Raw genomic sequence first — 16337 nt, 5'->3', positions numbered from 1 at the left:
GTGAAATAACTGAAAACATGTTTTATATTCTAGTTTCTTCAAATAGCCACCCTTTGCTCTGATTGATTACTGCTTTGCACACTCTTGGCATTCTCTCGATGAGCTTCAAGAGGTCGTCACCTGAAATGCTTTTCCAACAGTCTTGAAGGAGTTCCCAGAGGTGTTTAGCACTTGTTGGCCCCTTTGCCTTCACTCTGCGGTCCAGCTCACCCCAAACCATCTGTATTGGGTTCAGGTCCGGTGACTGTGGAGGCCAGATCTCCACTTTTTGTAAAGTACATAACTCCACATGTGTTCATTCATAGATTTGAGAATCTACCAATGTAAATGCTCATTAAAATAAAGAAAACACATTGAATGAGAAGGTGTGTCCAAACGTTTGGCCTGTACTGTATATGCCCATGATCTGTAAAATATTGAAAATATTTCCGTTATTACATAGTACTGCTTTGTCAGCTTGTTATTTCTGCTGTACATGTACATCTGCTGTACTGTTTTAACTCAGTGCTCTTCAAATAATTCAAATGTTTGCTCCAAAACCATTCTTGTTGATCATAAAGCCTGCATGGAGATTGTGACTGGAAGAGGCGGCCATAAAGCCTAACTGCATTATGGCCATTTTAAGGTCATTGTAATTCCTGGGAGTTATGTAATGATTTTTAATGCTGTGGTGCATGTTTGAAAGCTGTTTTTTTTTGTTACCAAGCTGTCATATGCTCAAATGTTATGTCATCAGTTTTATTAACTTTATATTTAGTTTAAAAAACTAATTGGTCGCACTGCTTTAATCTAAGGAAGTTTATAATTTACCAGATATTTAACTTAGAAAAAAACACTTTTTTTTTAAGACAGACAAGCTTTTTATCAGATAATCTTTTAATTACCATTTTTTACTTGATTTTCTTAAAAGTGTTCATTGGTGTTCTTTCTATAGTATAAAAATAAAACAAGACAGAAGAACACTACAGAAAACAAAAATGATTTCAACATGTCAATTAACGGTTTAAAATCCATACTTTCCTAAAACTAATGATTTTCACACTCCCCGTACCCGCCCCTATCCCAAGTATAGAGTCTAGAGTCTAAGTCTTATGAATTTCCCTGTTTAGCTGCAGTGTCAGAATCTACTGAATTTGTCAGACCAACAATATAATTGTAGTCTTTAGGTACATTGAAGAACAGCTCATCATCAAAGCACGATTCATCATCAGGCGATGCCAAAAAAGGCACTTTTAACACCAGGCCTGTCAGCATACCTCCTACCGCTGAAACTGCTACAGTGCCAAACATAGCGGCCACCTGGTAAAGTGCCTGCTCCTGTGCTGTACGTCCCAAGCCCGGCTCAATGCCAGGGATCAATTTCTGCAGCTCTTCCAGTCGAGGATCCCCCTCCACAGGCGCCCTGTATGAAAAGGTTTCATAAAGACTAGGGCCGTACACTTCCTCACTGGCAAACAGAATGGCACATATCCCAGCCAGGCTGGCTATGAGTCCGGTAAGTCCATGGAGATTATTGATGCCACACTGATCCTGGATTCTCAGATTTTTTGACAAAAAGGGGCTCAGGTATTTATATCCCAGCATGCATGCGGTGCATCCCAGTATGCCCAGTCCATAGGCAGCTGCTGGGGAGATCATCATGTCCACCGAGGCGCCCACCGTCACTCCACCAGCCAAAGTTACATTCTGTACGTCGGCCATGGTGAGCTTGCCGTTCTTGTTTAGCATTGCGGAGAGAGCAAAGGCTGTGAGAGTTGATGCACTGAGGCCAATGAATGTGTGGAGGACAGCCCGATGCTGATCATCACCCTTCAGTGTCAGAGCTGAGTTGAAAGATGGCCAGAACACCCAGAGGAACAGTGTACCCATCACTGACAGCATGTCTGACTGGTAGCTGGTCACCTCTTTCACATGTCCTTTGTTGAGATTAGGCCTATATAGGACAAATGTGACACCCAGGCCAAAGTAACAGGCAAACATGTGGATAAGGATTGAGCCTCCAGCGTCATTGATCTTCAAGTAAGTGACAACAGCCCATTCCGTTACCGCAAAGATTGGCACCTCCAGCAATGCCATAACTAGTAACTGAACAGGACTGGTCTTCCCCAGCACAGCGCCAAATGATATCAGGACCACGGCACAGACAAATTCAGCATTGATCAGGTTCAGCACACCAAGGTGGATCTTGCCATCCCAGTAGAACTGGAAAAATCCTTGGACCAGGATAGCCCACTGGATGGAAAACGTGGCCGTCAGAAAGTTAAAAACCATCCCACCAAATCCATAGAGGCGGAAAAATGCCAGCAGGCAGCCAAAGCCAATGAAGATCATCACCTGGATGTCAGCAAAGAATGAATAGTTCCGATACAGGGAATTCTCCATCAGAATGGTGATATTGCTCTGCAGCTTAGCATTTGCATTGTTATCATATGTGACAAAGAGTGTGTAGAGGATCACTATGAGGATCTCCAGGACGAAGACCAGTGCTGGAAGACGCACTCGCAAACTGGTCGAGTTCTTTTTCATCTTGGTCTGGTTCCCTGAAGAAAGCAACGCTGTCTGCCACTGTCCTCAAGTGTTCTGCCTGATAAGGAGCATTCTAGGCATGGGCAAAAGTCATGAAACGGTAATGCCCCTTCATCTTGAACTTTGATCTCTTTAAATATGCTGTGTTAGGACATCTGTTAAGGAAACATGTCTTAGCTTATTGGCACGTTTTGGCCGAAGAAACCAAAAAGTCATGAAAGCAATATAAAACTAACAATTGCACTTTAGACTACCTGCATGCAATTGTGAGTACTTGATTAGGAAATGGCATGTCAGAGTAATCAGAGTAATCTGACATATTTTATATATTATAGCCAAAAGGTCATACATTATCACGAGGATTTTACTAATAGCTTAATAATAACTTAATAAATGTTGATGGATTCTTTACAGTAAATTGATCATATCATTGACTTTTATTGCACAACCTCTGTGACTGTATGATAATGTGCATGATAATGGAGTTACACGCTGTGATAAGACATTTCTAACCAGTATGCCTTCTTTAGCATTTGCCCACTCACACATACACTCATTTAGAGTCAAGAAAATCAGTATACAAAGAATATACAGCACATCGAATGTAATAAAATGAATTAATTTATTGCATTTTGTGCAGACAAATCTATAAAATGGTTTAGTAACCATTAGCCATATATGAAGCATTTGCCAAGGTATAACAATATTTTCCATTCTTTCTTTTAAATATATATCATTAACACAATAGTGATACATAGTTCTAGTCATTTAAAATATTCAACTTGCATGGACACACAAAATTAACAGCTAAGCTAAGCTATAACTTTATCATATGTTCTTTATTTACAAAATATTCTTCACATCTTGACTCTTTCTTTCTAGTTCCAAAGGATCTTGGTGTTGGTGTTGAACCACACACAAACTTGCATGCATGCCTACTCACACTCACACACACTCACACACACGTACTCACACATTAATGCATGCATGCACACACACACTCAGTACTCAACAAAATTCCTTCAGGATGATGGGTTTTAAAATTCTCAACATTAAACACCTAACTGTCATATTAGTACAGCTACGCTTTGCTCTAAACCTACAATACAAAATGTGTTACATTGTTCCTATGGGTAATATAGAAATAATACGTGTTTTATCCTAGCTGTGTCGTCCAAACTGAAGTTGAGTGCTCACATCTTTGGGATGACTTGCTTCTGCTGATGAGCTTGAAAAAAAATTTTTTCAGTTTACCGAGGTGATGTCAGAACACCAGGTAGCTGATCTCGAGCAGAGAGCTGAAATGAAGGATATATATGCTCCCCTTCTCAAAGGTCAAATTCCAGTTCACAGGAAATATCGCCAAACCTCGGTCTGGCAAAGTCAGTCTAATTTTTTCCACGTGAAAGAAGGAGATATGAATCAGGGAATTGCTGATGTCCATGAATTTTTTGGAGCCAAGTGGTAACGACATGGAAATCTGGTGAAGAGTGTTCAGCCCAAATGCATATTACATTGTTCTAATAACAAAAGCAGAAATGTATGTGCCTACATCAGGTATCTTCTATGTTAGCAGTAGCACCTCCAAAGGCTTCTGATCTTTATTTGAAGAGTATGAATCTGCTGGCTTACTGATTATCCTGTACTTCATTTTAAACTCTCGTGTCGTCTCATAATAAACAAGCTTATCTGTGCTGGAATCGGCTAAATATGTCGTCTAAAATTCTAAAAAAAACTGCAGTAAAGCTGTGTAATGTGTGAAGTGACACAACTGGCTTTCACATGCATTACCCTGTTATTATAATTATGTCTAGGTTCCTGTACTGGGACATAATTAATATGCAGGAGTTGTGTGGATTTGAGTCGATAACGCCAGGATTGTAAGGTTCTTTTTATGCCTTTTTAATTTTTTTTTATTATTTAGCATTACCTGAGGCATGTTTTAGTGAAACAAGCAAAAGTAACACTACGCAGATTAAGTTTCCGAGCCCTTGGCATTCTGCTTGTTGGTGTTCTGCCCTGGGAAATGCATCTAAATTCTACACAGATAATTCATGTCACCGCACAGAGTGGGAGAGAAAGAAGTGGAAGACTTGGCCGAGGGCCGCACTGGCAGATTATTCGTTTCAACGCAGCAAGCTAATACTGTAGCAGTGGTTTATTTGGCTGACAACATTGAGAAGACTTGATCAGTGGTGCCTGTGTAATAAGTGTAAACTTTTTGCGGCAAGCAAATTAAAACAACTCAGAAAGACACTGAAATGCATTCTGCATAGGTCCTTTCATTGAACAGGGCACTGTTTGTGAACTGGCACTTAGCACTGCTATTAATGAAAATGCCATTGACCTTAAACTAGGCCCACACTCAGCGCATAACGCTGCACAGCGAAAATAGTATTGAAAGGCTGTCGTTTTTTAGCGCTGTACATATATCATAATTTAACAGATGAATCGCTACGTACGGACCAGGCTTAAATGAGAACATACTGACCAATCAACCTCTGAAAGGTCCTTCATCAAAGGTGAATTGTACATTTAAACCGAGATCCTAAATTATTTATAGCTGATACATTTTTTTTGGAGATAATTGAACACTAGCGTATGATTAAATTCCAGTCATTACAGGATGAAATACAGCAGATTAATTTGATGGAAAGTGACCTGTAGATGGCAGTGTTTGCAACTAAATGCTTCAATGGTGAATTAGTGAAGCAGATGCTTTTCTGAACAATTTGTATTCAATGCACTTTCATGTGGCCCTTCAGCAATACATTACATGAATTTAGTCAATACAGCAACCAGATAATGTTTTGTTTGATCTCCATGCTAGATATAAATAGCACTCCACTGAGGGGGTCCTAAAGGATTCATGTTGAAAAAAATTTCATTCCATGGATGTACTATAGATGAGTCCTTCCGTAATTATATCTACATGAATGTTTTGTGTTCTAAATCTAATGGGTCGCTTTAGGTTTTGGGAATTTGGCCTGTGAGTTATGGCCTGTGATTCGCAGATTTAATTTCAAGATAAAAGCCGATAACTCTCACAAAATATATTTAAAAAACAAACCAAACAATCTGTAAAAAATATATTAATGTTCTAGATTTAACATTGAATTTTTTTCTACTTCTTTATGTCTACTGCCAATTTTAAGCAGGTCTTAACAGAAATGAAAAGCAATTTGAATAATAATAACTTGTAATGATATTGTAAATAGGAACCTGACTAATTGAGTTCCAGAGAATATGCTGTATCAAAAATGTTGGCACAACTTCATAATTTGCATTCTGGCAAAAGTCCTGAATCATTATTAATATTATAATATGTTAATTATTTACATAAATGACATATATTATATTACCATATTTATGTTATGAAAAATAGGACATTTTCTTTCTTTTGTATAATGTATAAATATTTTGACATATAATATCTGTTTCAATCTTTCTGAGCTAGGTTAATTTTTTGCTTTTTGCTTGTTTTTATAATACACTATCTGTAACCTTGCAGCATATACATTCTTACAGACGTCACATACACATTTCACGTACATCACAAACTCAGTGTATATCACTTCAAGAAATAGTGAGAGTAATAAATGCCACTAAAGAGTGCTGTCTAAAAGCCCTAGGCAATAGGAAGTGCATTTTATTGCAGGTAGCTGGTCGTGTAAGAAAACTGGTGCTAGTGTTGGATGATTTACATGACCTGCTCTTCACAAAAATGAGCAGCGGGGTCAAAGGACGAACGCGTTTCACAGTATTTTGAGGTCCTCATCAAACTAACTAAAATTTCTGCTTGTGCCATTGGACTTTTAGGACCTGTTGCCCACCTGTTCACTTTCTGAATCGTCTGGAAATTCTGCAAAGTCTCATTTGTTCAGACAAAGTGTATAAAAGTGTCTCAGCATGGCAACAACAAGGTGATCGCACTCAACACCCCACAAGACAATAGCAACAACAGCATGATCTGCACACACAGACACACACACACACTTTTTCATTTGGCATACATACCCAGTTCAGCATAAGGGACGTATTCAGGACAAGAATTACTGGGAAACTCTAGCAACCATAGACATCAAACCTTTCTGAAACAAATGCATTCTTCAGAAGGTTCAAAATTCTTGAAACTTGCTTATGGAAAAAGTAGTTGAACAGTTTCCTGCTACTGCATTGTTAATTTTTTTTCTTTTTTTTTTGGTAGTTTCTCATCCCAAAGAACAAGACTGCAGCATCCCAGTCATCCCAGTGACTGACCAGTAATCCTGGGATTTAAATCCATTGGAAGACACGAATTACACCATTCATTTACTACCAACAAACAAAAATTCATTAATTAAAATAAATAAAATAAATAAAATAAATAAAATAAATAAAATAAATAAATGCAGTATAAAGGTAGGCCTGAACTGTCTTTGGGATACAGTACAATGAGGATCATAACCTTCTCGACTATCTAATGAAGAAAGATGGTTGCAAATGAAACATCATATGAAAATAACAAATATGGAGACAAAAAATTAAAGCTGAATTTACAACTCAAAATCATAAGGAAATAATGATGGGGAAGGAGAAAGAGAGGAGACAGACAAAGGTAAGACAGACTGATCAAGAGAAATGACACATTGACTAAGATATCAGATTTACTTTGGGCACGTGTTGAGCTGGTGCATGACATAGATTTCTCTGATGTAGTGCAAAACTGATCTGATATGCGTTTGGGTATTGCTCATGATGGGACTGGGGTCTTTAGTGAAAGGATGCTGGATGGGCGAGTGGGGCCTAGATGGGTTAAGGTCTTCAGTCTATGCTGCAGATGCCGGTTTGTGGGGAGTCTGAGGTCACGGGACGTCTGAGGAGAGCATCTTCCGCCTCAAGAGTAAATGGTGATGACCTCACGACCACCTCCACGCACAAGGAGGACCCGGTTGAGACCCTCTGTCAGAACTTCCATGAATTCCATGTCTGAAGATAATAGAGTTAAAGGGGAGGCCAACCCTGTATTGAATATATATTGATGATCAGAACTGGGCAAAAGTGTTTTCATAAGAATAAATTCATACATTCCAAAAGACACTTTCTGTAGACTTGCATATCACAATGTGGCTGCAGCCATGTGCTTGTCATTAGTTACAGTCAATAGGTTTTGATGTTCTAGTTCTGAATATAGACCAGGGTGATTTTGCTGGAGATAGTTGATGAGAAGGATACAGTTCTCCTCGCCTGTACGATTCTTTGGGGGTCCAGGCATGTTGAGAAGGACCAGCTTGGCTTCCTGTGACTTTTTCACAATGACCTCATTCAGTTTCTGTGCATGGTGCATACGTCTCACATTGAACTGGTTTCTGGTACGGGGAAGTGAAAGAAAAGCACATTGTTTGTATCTTTTGGTTTTAATATCTGTTCTGGCAGACAATGGACATTGAGAGTAATGTTTATTAAACATTTAGTGTTTTATCATATTGAGAGGTGGGTTGGATTCAGTAATATCATACTCACAGATTCTCCCATTCACTGAGGCATTGGGTTGAAAAGAACAACAGGAACACAGGTTTTTACAGAGAACCGACCTGCAGAGGATCCTAACTTTCTCATATTTGTGGTACCTCAGGACAATGGGGAAGTAAAGTGTGCAGCATCGACCTTTACCCCACTACCCACAATGCATATTGCACAATGCCATTCATAACCATGAGGAAAGCCACAGCATCATTATGATTATCATTGCCTTTGGAAGAATCATGTATAGAAAGTTTTTTACAGTTGCTAAATTGGAAGTGGAAGCAAATACTGACAGTCATGACACCTTGTGAAAAAAAAGCCAACTGTTTTCTTCAGCTTACGGTTTCATGTTGAACATGTCCTTGATGTTTTCTGGGTTGACCACAGGTGGAATCTTCCCCTTTTCTCCATCATCGGACCATGTCATCTGCACCTCCTCTCCGGGTGTAGTGGCACTCGGGGTGGGGACAGTGGGTGAGGTGGGGCTGGTAGGGGTGGGAGATGTGCTCTTACCCTGGAGGAGCTGCACCTGTCGAGGACGGGAGAGACGGACAGACTGAGAGAGAGGTAAAGAGTGAAGGGAAAGAGGGTGGAGAGGAGGAAAGAACAGTAGCATCAGTAACTAACAGACAGACAGACAGACAGACAGACAGACAGACAGACAGACAGACAGACAGACAGACAGACAGACAGACAGACAGACAGACAGACAGACAGACAGACAGACAGACAGACAGACAGACAGACAGACAGACAGACAGACAGACAGACAGACAGACAGACAGACAGACAGACAGACAGACAGACAGACAGACAGACAGACAGACAGACAGACAGACAGACAGACAGACAGACAGACAGACAGACAGACAGACAGACAGACAGACAGACAGACAGACAGACAGACAGACAGACAGACAGACAGACAGACAGACAGACAGACAGACAGACAGACAGACAGACAGACAGACAGACAGACAGACAGACAGACAGACAGACAGACAGACAGACAGACAGACAGACAGACAGACAGACAGACAGACAGACAGACAGACAGACAGACAGACAGACAGATAGATAGATGGAAAGTCAAAAGAAATGTTAGTTTAGGGAAATTCTCACGTTCATCTTGCAGACAGGACCACCTGCACAAACAGTTAGAGAAGTTGGCAGAGGAGGACTGAGCCATGTGGACAGATACAGATGCAGATAAGCAAATGAACAAATGGAAAGGGAGGCGCAGAGTAACCTCTCCTCTTGTTACCTCTTCTTCTGGCTTCTCCTCTACACTGGCTGATGCTGGCTCCTCCCCGGTGCTCTGCTGGGATCTGAGGTTACTGGGGTTCTTTCGGCGAATTGACCCACGAGACACATCAGTGATGCTCTGAATCTATGATGAAAGAGTCATAAAATATAAAAGTCATGTAAAGAATGGACAGAGAAAGCTGTGCAATCTTCTCTGAATGTACCTCTCGCTCACGCTCATTCTTGGTGAGATGCATTTCCTTTAGGATCTGGGACCTCTGCTCCATCACCAGGGTCTTCTCGTAGGTGTAGGCCGAGATGTCACTGTCTTGCTGTGAACGAGCAGAGACACATCTGGTTTAAGAAGACCACAGCCATGATGGAATGGCAGAATTTCTGCTCAGCTCAGTACATCCAGGCTCACCATTTCCACAACCTCCACCTCAGCATCTAAACGCAGGTGGTACAGGAAGGTCAACAGGTCTTTCTTCATCTGGATGCTATTATCATCCATCTGAGCTACGGTGAAGATGCGCATTTTACATTTCCGCCACACCTGTCAATCAACCAACCAATTAATCAATAATAAAATGTCCAGTCATGTAACATGCGCACATGATGTATTCCTCTATGATCATTTACATTCTAGAGTAACGTTACCTTGTGCTGCCGGAGCAGGAAGGGCAGCAGCATCAACATCCCACCATCATGAACGATCCACCAAACATCAATGTGTCCTTCAGTGAAGCGCTCCCCGTTAGATGGGTATGCAGAGATGTTCTTGGGAACAATAAGTGCTAAGTGTCCCGCTGTGGTTTCCCTCACAATCTCTGAAACACACAAAACACGTTGTTATGTAGCAGGCTAATCCTTACAATGGCTGTAGGAAGGAGAGAAATGCTGAGTATTCAGGTATTTCTACCACACTTCAGTTCCAAAATGCAAATTCATGGCAACTGTGGGTCTTTTTTTTTTTTTTTTATCTTTTCAACCAAAACAAAGGTTTCAACAAAGGTGTCCGCAGCATTTACATAAGCAGATAAAACTAGAAAGAAGTGCTCAATAGTTATCTGTATCTTGAAGGAGAAAAACCAACTGACCTTTTTGTTGGTGAGTAATGATTTGTTACACAAAATACAACCTTTAGTAATTATTTTATTAACAGAGATGAAATGGTGAGGAGTCCATAGCGATAATGGAGACCTCTCATTCCTGCACTCATTTTTTGATGACTTTAACATGCTCCCTTCAAAATATCACACGTGCAATCATCATTAAAAGTTGTGTTTTTATCTTTTTTTTATCTACCTTAAGCCACATGCAGGGTTTAATCGCTAGTCTGAAAATGTGCCCTCAACACAAATGAAAAACCTTCAATTTATTACCAATAAAATTCCTCCAGCGGTGATTCTCCTCTGGCAGTTTCCAGTTTCGGGGCCAGCTGACCAACACAGTGTTGTGACGTAAGCCCCCTAGACCCCCAGCCTGTATCAGGTGGGAAGTGGCATCTCGCAGGTTGGAGGAGATGACCACCTGGCAGAACCCTTTCACCTTCTCGGTCTCCATTAGCTTACGCACAGACTGACAGAGAACAAAACATAAAAGCTGATCAATTGACATGTATTAACTGATTAATTGACCAATTATGTTCCCTGACCGTGATAGCCTAATTTCAGTGAAGAAACTGCTCAGGGGGCCACTAAAGGCACCGGCAGATACTGAGTTGAGTTTAAATTTACTTCAGGGAAAATTTAACAGGAGTGGTTCCTGCTCCCATGTTCATCAATCTCTTTTGGGCATCAGGACTTATTATTAATTAAATTTTCCCATGAGCTGAGGCAAACTCGCTCTCTCACCTGCTCAGCTTTCTGAACCTGTGGATGATTGTTCAGATAGGTGCCTTCAACCGATGTGCCCACAATGGTCAAACCCTTCCCTGCCTTCAGCTGACTGGTCAGAGAGAGAAGACGAGGCTGTTCCACGTTCTGTTCTGCATCAAGGCTGACTAAGACCAGGATCTGTGGTCTGAGAGACAGAGGAGAAAGCACAGGGTGAGCTGAACTTGCATTTATGATACATTTGCAAGGCCTTGGTTTATGTGGCTTCAGCTGTCTGCAGTCAGACCAACCTCCAGTTCTTGGTGTGCGGGGGCCCTTCCTCGAGTCGCATCAATGCGTAGCGTGCAGCACTTAGAGAGATTCCACGGATTCCATCACCCCACTCTTTCTCAGCTCTGTCACAGCAAATCAGAAGCAAGCTCAAATCCGTTTTGTGACAGCCATTACTGTAACGGATCATTATCATTTACATTTATGGCATTTAGCAGACGCCCTTATCCAGACCGACAGGGACAGTCCCCCTGGAGACAATCAGGGACACAGTGGTACCTGCGACTGTGAACCTGTAACTTTGTGATCTTCTGGCTCCTAGGTGAGTGTGTTACCTACTAGGCTACTAGCACCCAGCTTTTTCCAGTTTTCACCATTATAAATGTATATACCATACATGTGCAATACATTCAGAAGTTTAATATATTTGCTTTTCATAAAAAAAAAAAAGAAATGTTTGACCACTTTTACAGCCTTAATTTTCAGTGCAACTGTTATTAGCTGTACTAAGAAGAATGCAGAATGGTTTCCTACTAAAAGGTAATATACTTGCATCAGTGAACACAGCACTCGACTGGAACTCAAAGCTAATTGTTGATAATGGTATTTATGCATATATTCTATTCATTAACAAAATTAATACTAATGAACAAAACTGTTTTCTATAAACATTGTGGCAGTGGTGGCCTAGCGGTTAAGGAAGCGCCCCCGTAATCATAAGATTGCCAGTTCGAATCCCGATTTGCTAAGGTACCACTGAGCAAAGCACCGTCCCCACACACTGCTCCCCGGGTGCCTGTCATGGCTGCTCACTGCTCACCAAGGGTGATGGGTCAAATGCAGAGGACAAATTTCACTGTGAAGTGATTGTCACATGTGATACACAGCAGCACAGCACACGGTGCACATAGTGAAATTTGTCCTCTGCATTTAACCCATCACCCTGAGAGAGCAGTGAGCAGCCTTGACAGGTGCCCGGGGAGCAGTGTGTGGGGACGGTGCTTTGCTCAGTGGCACCTTGGCGGTGGCCTAGCTCCCGCTAGCCCCCGCTAGGCCACCACTGCCCATGTACTGTTATACATACATAATTCTTCATAACTTTTTTTTTTTAATTTTCAAATAGTAGTTGTACCTACTTACCCACAGAACTCAATGTATTTGTAGATGCAGCCAGCAATTACCATAGCCACAATGGCGTAGTACCAAGAACAGATGAACATAAGTGACAAACACAAGCTCATACCAAGGAATGACAGAGCCCTGCACAGAGAGAGAACGAGAAGTTAGTACTTGCACTAAAATAAAACAGTCCAATCTAATAACCACAACATTTTCATTAATATAATACAAAATAAACAGTAGGGTTCCTGCACCTTCTCTGCTTGGACCCCAAATTAGTATGTGGTCAATGCACATTTGACCATAATATGCATCGTCAGCTCATGCTAAATATGTTATGTGTTCATTTTGAATGTGTGGACAAACCAGTGGTAGAATTTGAAGCGTGGCCTCCAGTTGGGTGTTCTCAACAGGGTTTGGAGAGCGCAGGCCAGATTCACAAACATGTAGCACATGAGAAAGAACCTACACAAAGTAAACACACAAAAGTCCAAGGACTGAATAGTGCCCAGTGTCATATTGAATTATTGTAGGACTTTTGGAGATTTAATTACACAATTTGTCATGCTGTGGGGTCATTATTAGTATACTAGATCACTCACATGGAGAGGATTGGAGCCACTGAGTCCAGAGAGGCAATAATGATGCCAATCTCACAGATGCTGGCAGTGAGGAGCAGGGCCCATGTTGGCTCACCATTTGCCTTCCCGTGACCAAATATCTTGAGCGCACAGACAGAAAAAAGTGAGACCACACTTTATAAATGCTACGTATTTTTATAATACATTAGCTGTAAATTTAATTCAGATTATGTTAGTAATCCTAAACCTAACTGCTGAAAAAATCCTAATAGTGAATACTGAAACAAACAGACATTCTGTCATAGGTGTAGAGAACAGTGTCAGCTGGAAGGTGCACTGAACCTTGCATTCAAACACACAAACACACAGTGACTTACCCTGAGAAAGGGGATGATGCCATCACGTGCTATAGCCTGCAGGAGGCGTGGTGCCCCAGTCAAACTCTGAAGCCCGGCCCCACACGTGGAGAAAAAGGAACCAATCACAATCACCCAAGGTGACGGCCAGGCCAATGTACCTATCACCAGGTTTCCATTGACCCCCTCGCCAAACCTATAGCCAATGAGGAGCCAGTGGTTAATACATGTTACAGATGTACATACATCTTACTTGTGCTGACTGGCCATGAGTGGCTGTGTATTATTTTTGTGTCTATTTTTGCAATCTTTTGCAATACATTACTATGATATACATGAACAAAAATGTATTGCTGCAAGATAACACTTCCATATATGCATTATTGAATATATACATTTTCCAAAGCAGTGCCAGGAGTCAGGAGTTCACTCACTTGTCCCTGAGTACAACTCCATCCACACAGGCCCCAAAAAGAACCACACAGGTCATGTCTGGATCAGGAAGTTAATGAATGACTACTACTATGTTACTATGTTAATTAAAATCTCAGTAAGCAAACTTTACTGAGGGACTTGTCTCCTATGCACCAGTTTACCATCTGTCAAGGGTGACTTCTGGGGAAATACATGTGTCACGTGGGAAACACTAAAATGCAATCTATTCCAAAATACTGAAAAAAGATGAGTACCAAATTAAAGTTATTTTAAAAATAAAAAAAGCACTTTGACAGCATTTAATTTCCTTTTGTTGCACTGAGCGAACACCCTAGAGATTAAGCCCAAGTTGTAAGGATACAGATGGTCGAGGTGGTCAAAATAGCCAAGATGGTGCCAACGGGGATGGATTTCTGCGCATCTTGCAGGTCACCAGAGCGGTTGGATCCAGCCATGATACCTGCAGGACAGACATTCTCTCCACTTAGAAAAATCACAACCACGTCTCTGATGAAGTAAGAGGTCATTTTTATCACATTCATTAGTGGGCAGACCTCTTTCATTTTGAATAGTATCATTTCAAAAAACAAATTTGAGCCAACCCTCTAATTTTGAATCAATAGTATTTCTCCCATAGCCCCACATTTGTATTCACATTGTTTATCCATGGGGCTCAGACTTTTGGTTTTTGAACAAGATATATTAGGTGTGTCCATAGTACAGTGACAATCTTGCTGTGAATCTGTCCTGCTGTGACGGCAAGGGGTGATTTTTAACATTTTCAAAAAAAATCCAGACATGAGCTCAAACTAGTATATATAGTGAGGTTTATGATCCCTGTGTGTGTGTGTGTGTGTGTGTGTGTGTGAGAAGGTCAGAAAGCCAGATGTAGCTATATGCTTCACGCTTGGCCAGTGGAGGCTGAATGACTTTGGCTGCCTTCGCTGAACAGTGTTCCATTTCAACACTGTCATCACTTTGGTTGACAGACTGTTGTGCCCAGCCGGGCAGAGCGAAAACAAACAAAAACTGAAGGGGGTCTCAGAGGAGACGCGTCTGAGACAGGGAGTCTTACACACACAAACACATGCACGTACAGCGATGACTCTTTTACTCTGTGTAAATGATTACTGCTACTATGCTGACCTGTGACAGATGGAAAGTAGATGCCGACCAGCAATGTGAAGAAGGTGGTGATGTCCGCCAGGACGTAGCGGTTGGCATTGGTGACAGGAGCATCTGGGTAGGACGCGGACATCAGCCCTCGCTTCTCTATGAAGTCCCCTTTCTCCATGAAATAACCAAAAAGGTTCTCTAAACAAGGAGAAGTGATGGATGAACGATGAGTCTTACTTTCCACAATCACATGTCACAATCCATACAAAGTGTCTAATAATAGTCATTTTGTCATATTCAGGTATGACTATTTAACCCCATTGTTTCTGTAACGCGAACCGGGACCAGAACAAGAGAGACGTGTAGGAGGAAACGAGAGACCTCGGTGCGGTGGGACGCAGGGAGGCAGGTAAGTTCCTCCGCGTTAATCTGCGAACGGGGACGGCGCGAGCCGCAACACCACACTGATGTTGTCGTTCGCGTATTAAGACACAAGACAGGGCAGGACAGAGTGACAGGAAGGAGTTCAGGTATCGGGAGAACAGAGAGGACAGGTACGGTCTTACTGGGAGCGGGTTTTCGGAGCCGAGTCGAATGGCGTGCGTCATTCAATGACTGAGCAATTGGCAGCTGCTCTCCAGCCTATTATATAGGAGTCACGTTACCTCGTTTCCGTGTTACTCCCGGTCACATGATTGGATCATGTGACAGTACCCCCCCCTCCAGGGCCGACCCCCGACGGCCCCGGAGTGGCGGCGGTACGCTGCCGGTACTCAGCCACCAGAGACGGGTCCAGGATGAAACGACTCGGGATCCAAGACCGTTCTTCTGGTCCATAGCCGGTCCAATGCACCAGGTACTGGACCCCCCGACCTCTGCGGCGCGAGGCAATGATGCGCTCCACAGTGTAGGCGGGTCCCCCGTCGACGATGCGTGGCGGTGGCGGATCCGGAGCAGGAGGATGAAGCGAGGATCGGACAAAGGGTTTGAGTTTACTGACATGGAAGACTGGATGGACACGGATGGCAGGAGGGAGTTGGAGACGGTATGTGAGGGGGTTGATCCGACTGAGGATCCGGAATGGTCCGATGTATCGAGGGGACAGCTTGTGTGACTCAGTCCTGAGACGTAGGTCTTTGGTGGACAGCCACACCCTCTGTCCCACTCGGAAGTGCAGTCGACGAGGGTGCCGGCGATCGTGCTGGGTGGACATCCTTCGGGAGGCGATGAGGAGGGCCGACCGCGCCGATTTCCAGGCCGTTCGACAACCGCGGATCATCTGACGGGCCGAGGGGACCCCACCTGCAGGCACCTGGTGCGTGAAGATGGGGGGCTGATATCCATGG

At 42.4% G+C, this 16337-nt stretch overlaps 2 protein-coding genes across 5 annotated transcripts in view; both read right to left on the bottom strand.

Annotated features, from left to right (window-relative positions):
- Positions 1–1089: 1089 nt before the first annotated feature.
- On the bottom strand, positions 1090–2526 carry LOC114798036 (ammonium transporter Rh type B). The gene has a single exon (XM_074933646.1). It carries the CDS (start codon positions 2524–2526, stop codon positions 1090–1092), a length of 1437 nt encoding a protein of 478 aa, XP_074789747.1.
- Positions 2527–3129: 603 nt separating this feature from the next.
- Positions 3130–16337, bottom strand: part of slc12a5b (solute carrier family 12 member 5b) — a 50090-nt gene continuing 36882 nt past the window's right edge. For 2 of the 4 annotated variants that reach the window (XM_028992766.1, XM_028992763.1), the window contains exons 9-26: positions 15022–15189; positions 14237–14335; positions 13875–13932; positions 13462–13636; positions 13106–13224; positions 12870–12968; positions 12525–12644; positions 11405–11509; positions 11133–11301; positions 10662–10857; positions 9937–10106; positions 9701–9832; positions 9501–9608; positions 9296–9421; positions 8373–8587; positions 8029–8043; positions 7741–7874; positions 3130–7494 (exon numbers count right to left, since the gene is read on the bottom strand). In XM_028992766.1, the coding sequence (XP_028848599.1) occupies positions 7403–7494; positions 7741–7874; positions 8029–8043; positions 8373–8587; positions 9296–9421; positions 9501–9608; positions 9701–9832; positions 9937–10106; positions 10662–10857; positions 11133–11301; positions 11405–11509; positions 12525–12644; positions 12870–12968; positions 13106–13224; positions 13462–13636; positions 13875–13932; positions 14237–14335; positions 15022–15189 (2300 nt within the window). In that variant the 3' untranslated portion in view covers positions 3130–7402. The remainder of the gene's footprint in view (positions 7495–7740; positions 7875–8028; positions 8044–8372; positions 8588–9295; positions 9422–9500; positions 9609–9700; positions 9833–9936; positions 10107–10661; positions 10858–11132; positions 11302–11404; positions 11510–12524; positions 12645–12869; positions 12969–13105; positions 13225–13461; positions 13637–13874; positions 13933–14236; positions 14336–15021; positions 15190–16337) is intronic. The other 2 variants (XM_028992765.1, XM_028992764.1) reach the window with 2 other exon arrangements.

The sequence above is a fragment of the Denticeps clupeoides genome, chromosome 10 (assembly GCF_900700375.1).
Source record: "Denticeps clupeoides chromosome 10, fDenClu1.1, whole genome shotgun sequence".
NCBI lineage: Eukaryota > Metazoa > Chordata > Actinopteri > Clupeiformes > Denticipitidae > Denticeps > Denticeps clupeoides.
This window is presented reverse-complemented; position numbering and strand designations above follow the sequence as displayed.

Coding starts and splice junctions, on each gene's coding strand:
- LOC114798036 (XM_074933646.1), bottom strand. CDS start 2,526: ATGAAAAAGAACTCGACCAGTTTGCGAGTGCGTCTTCCAGCACTGGTC.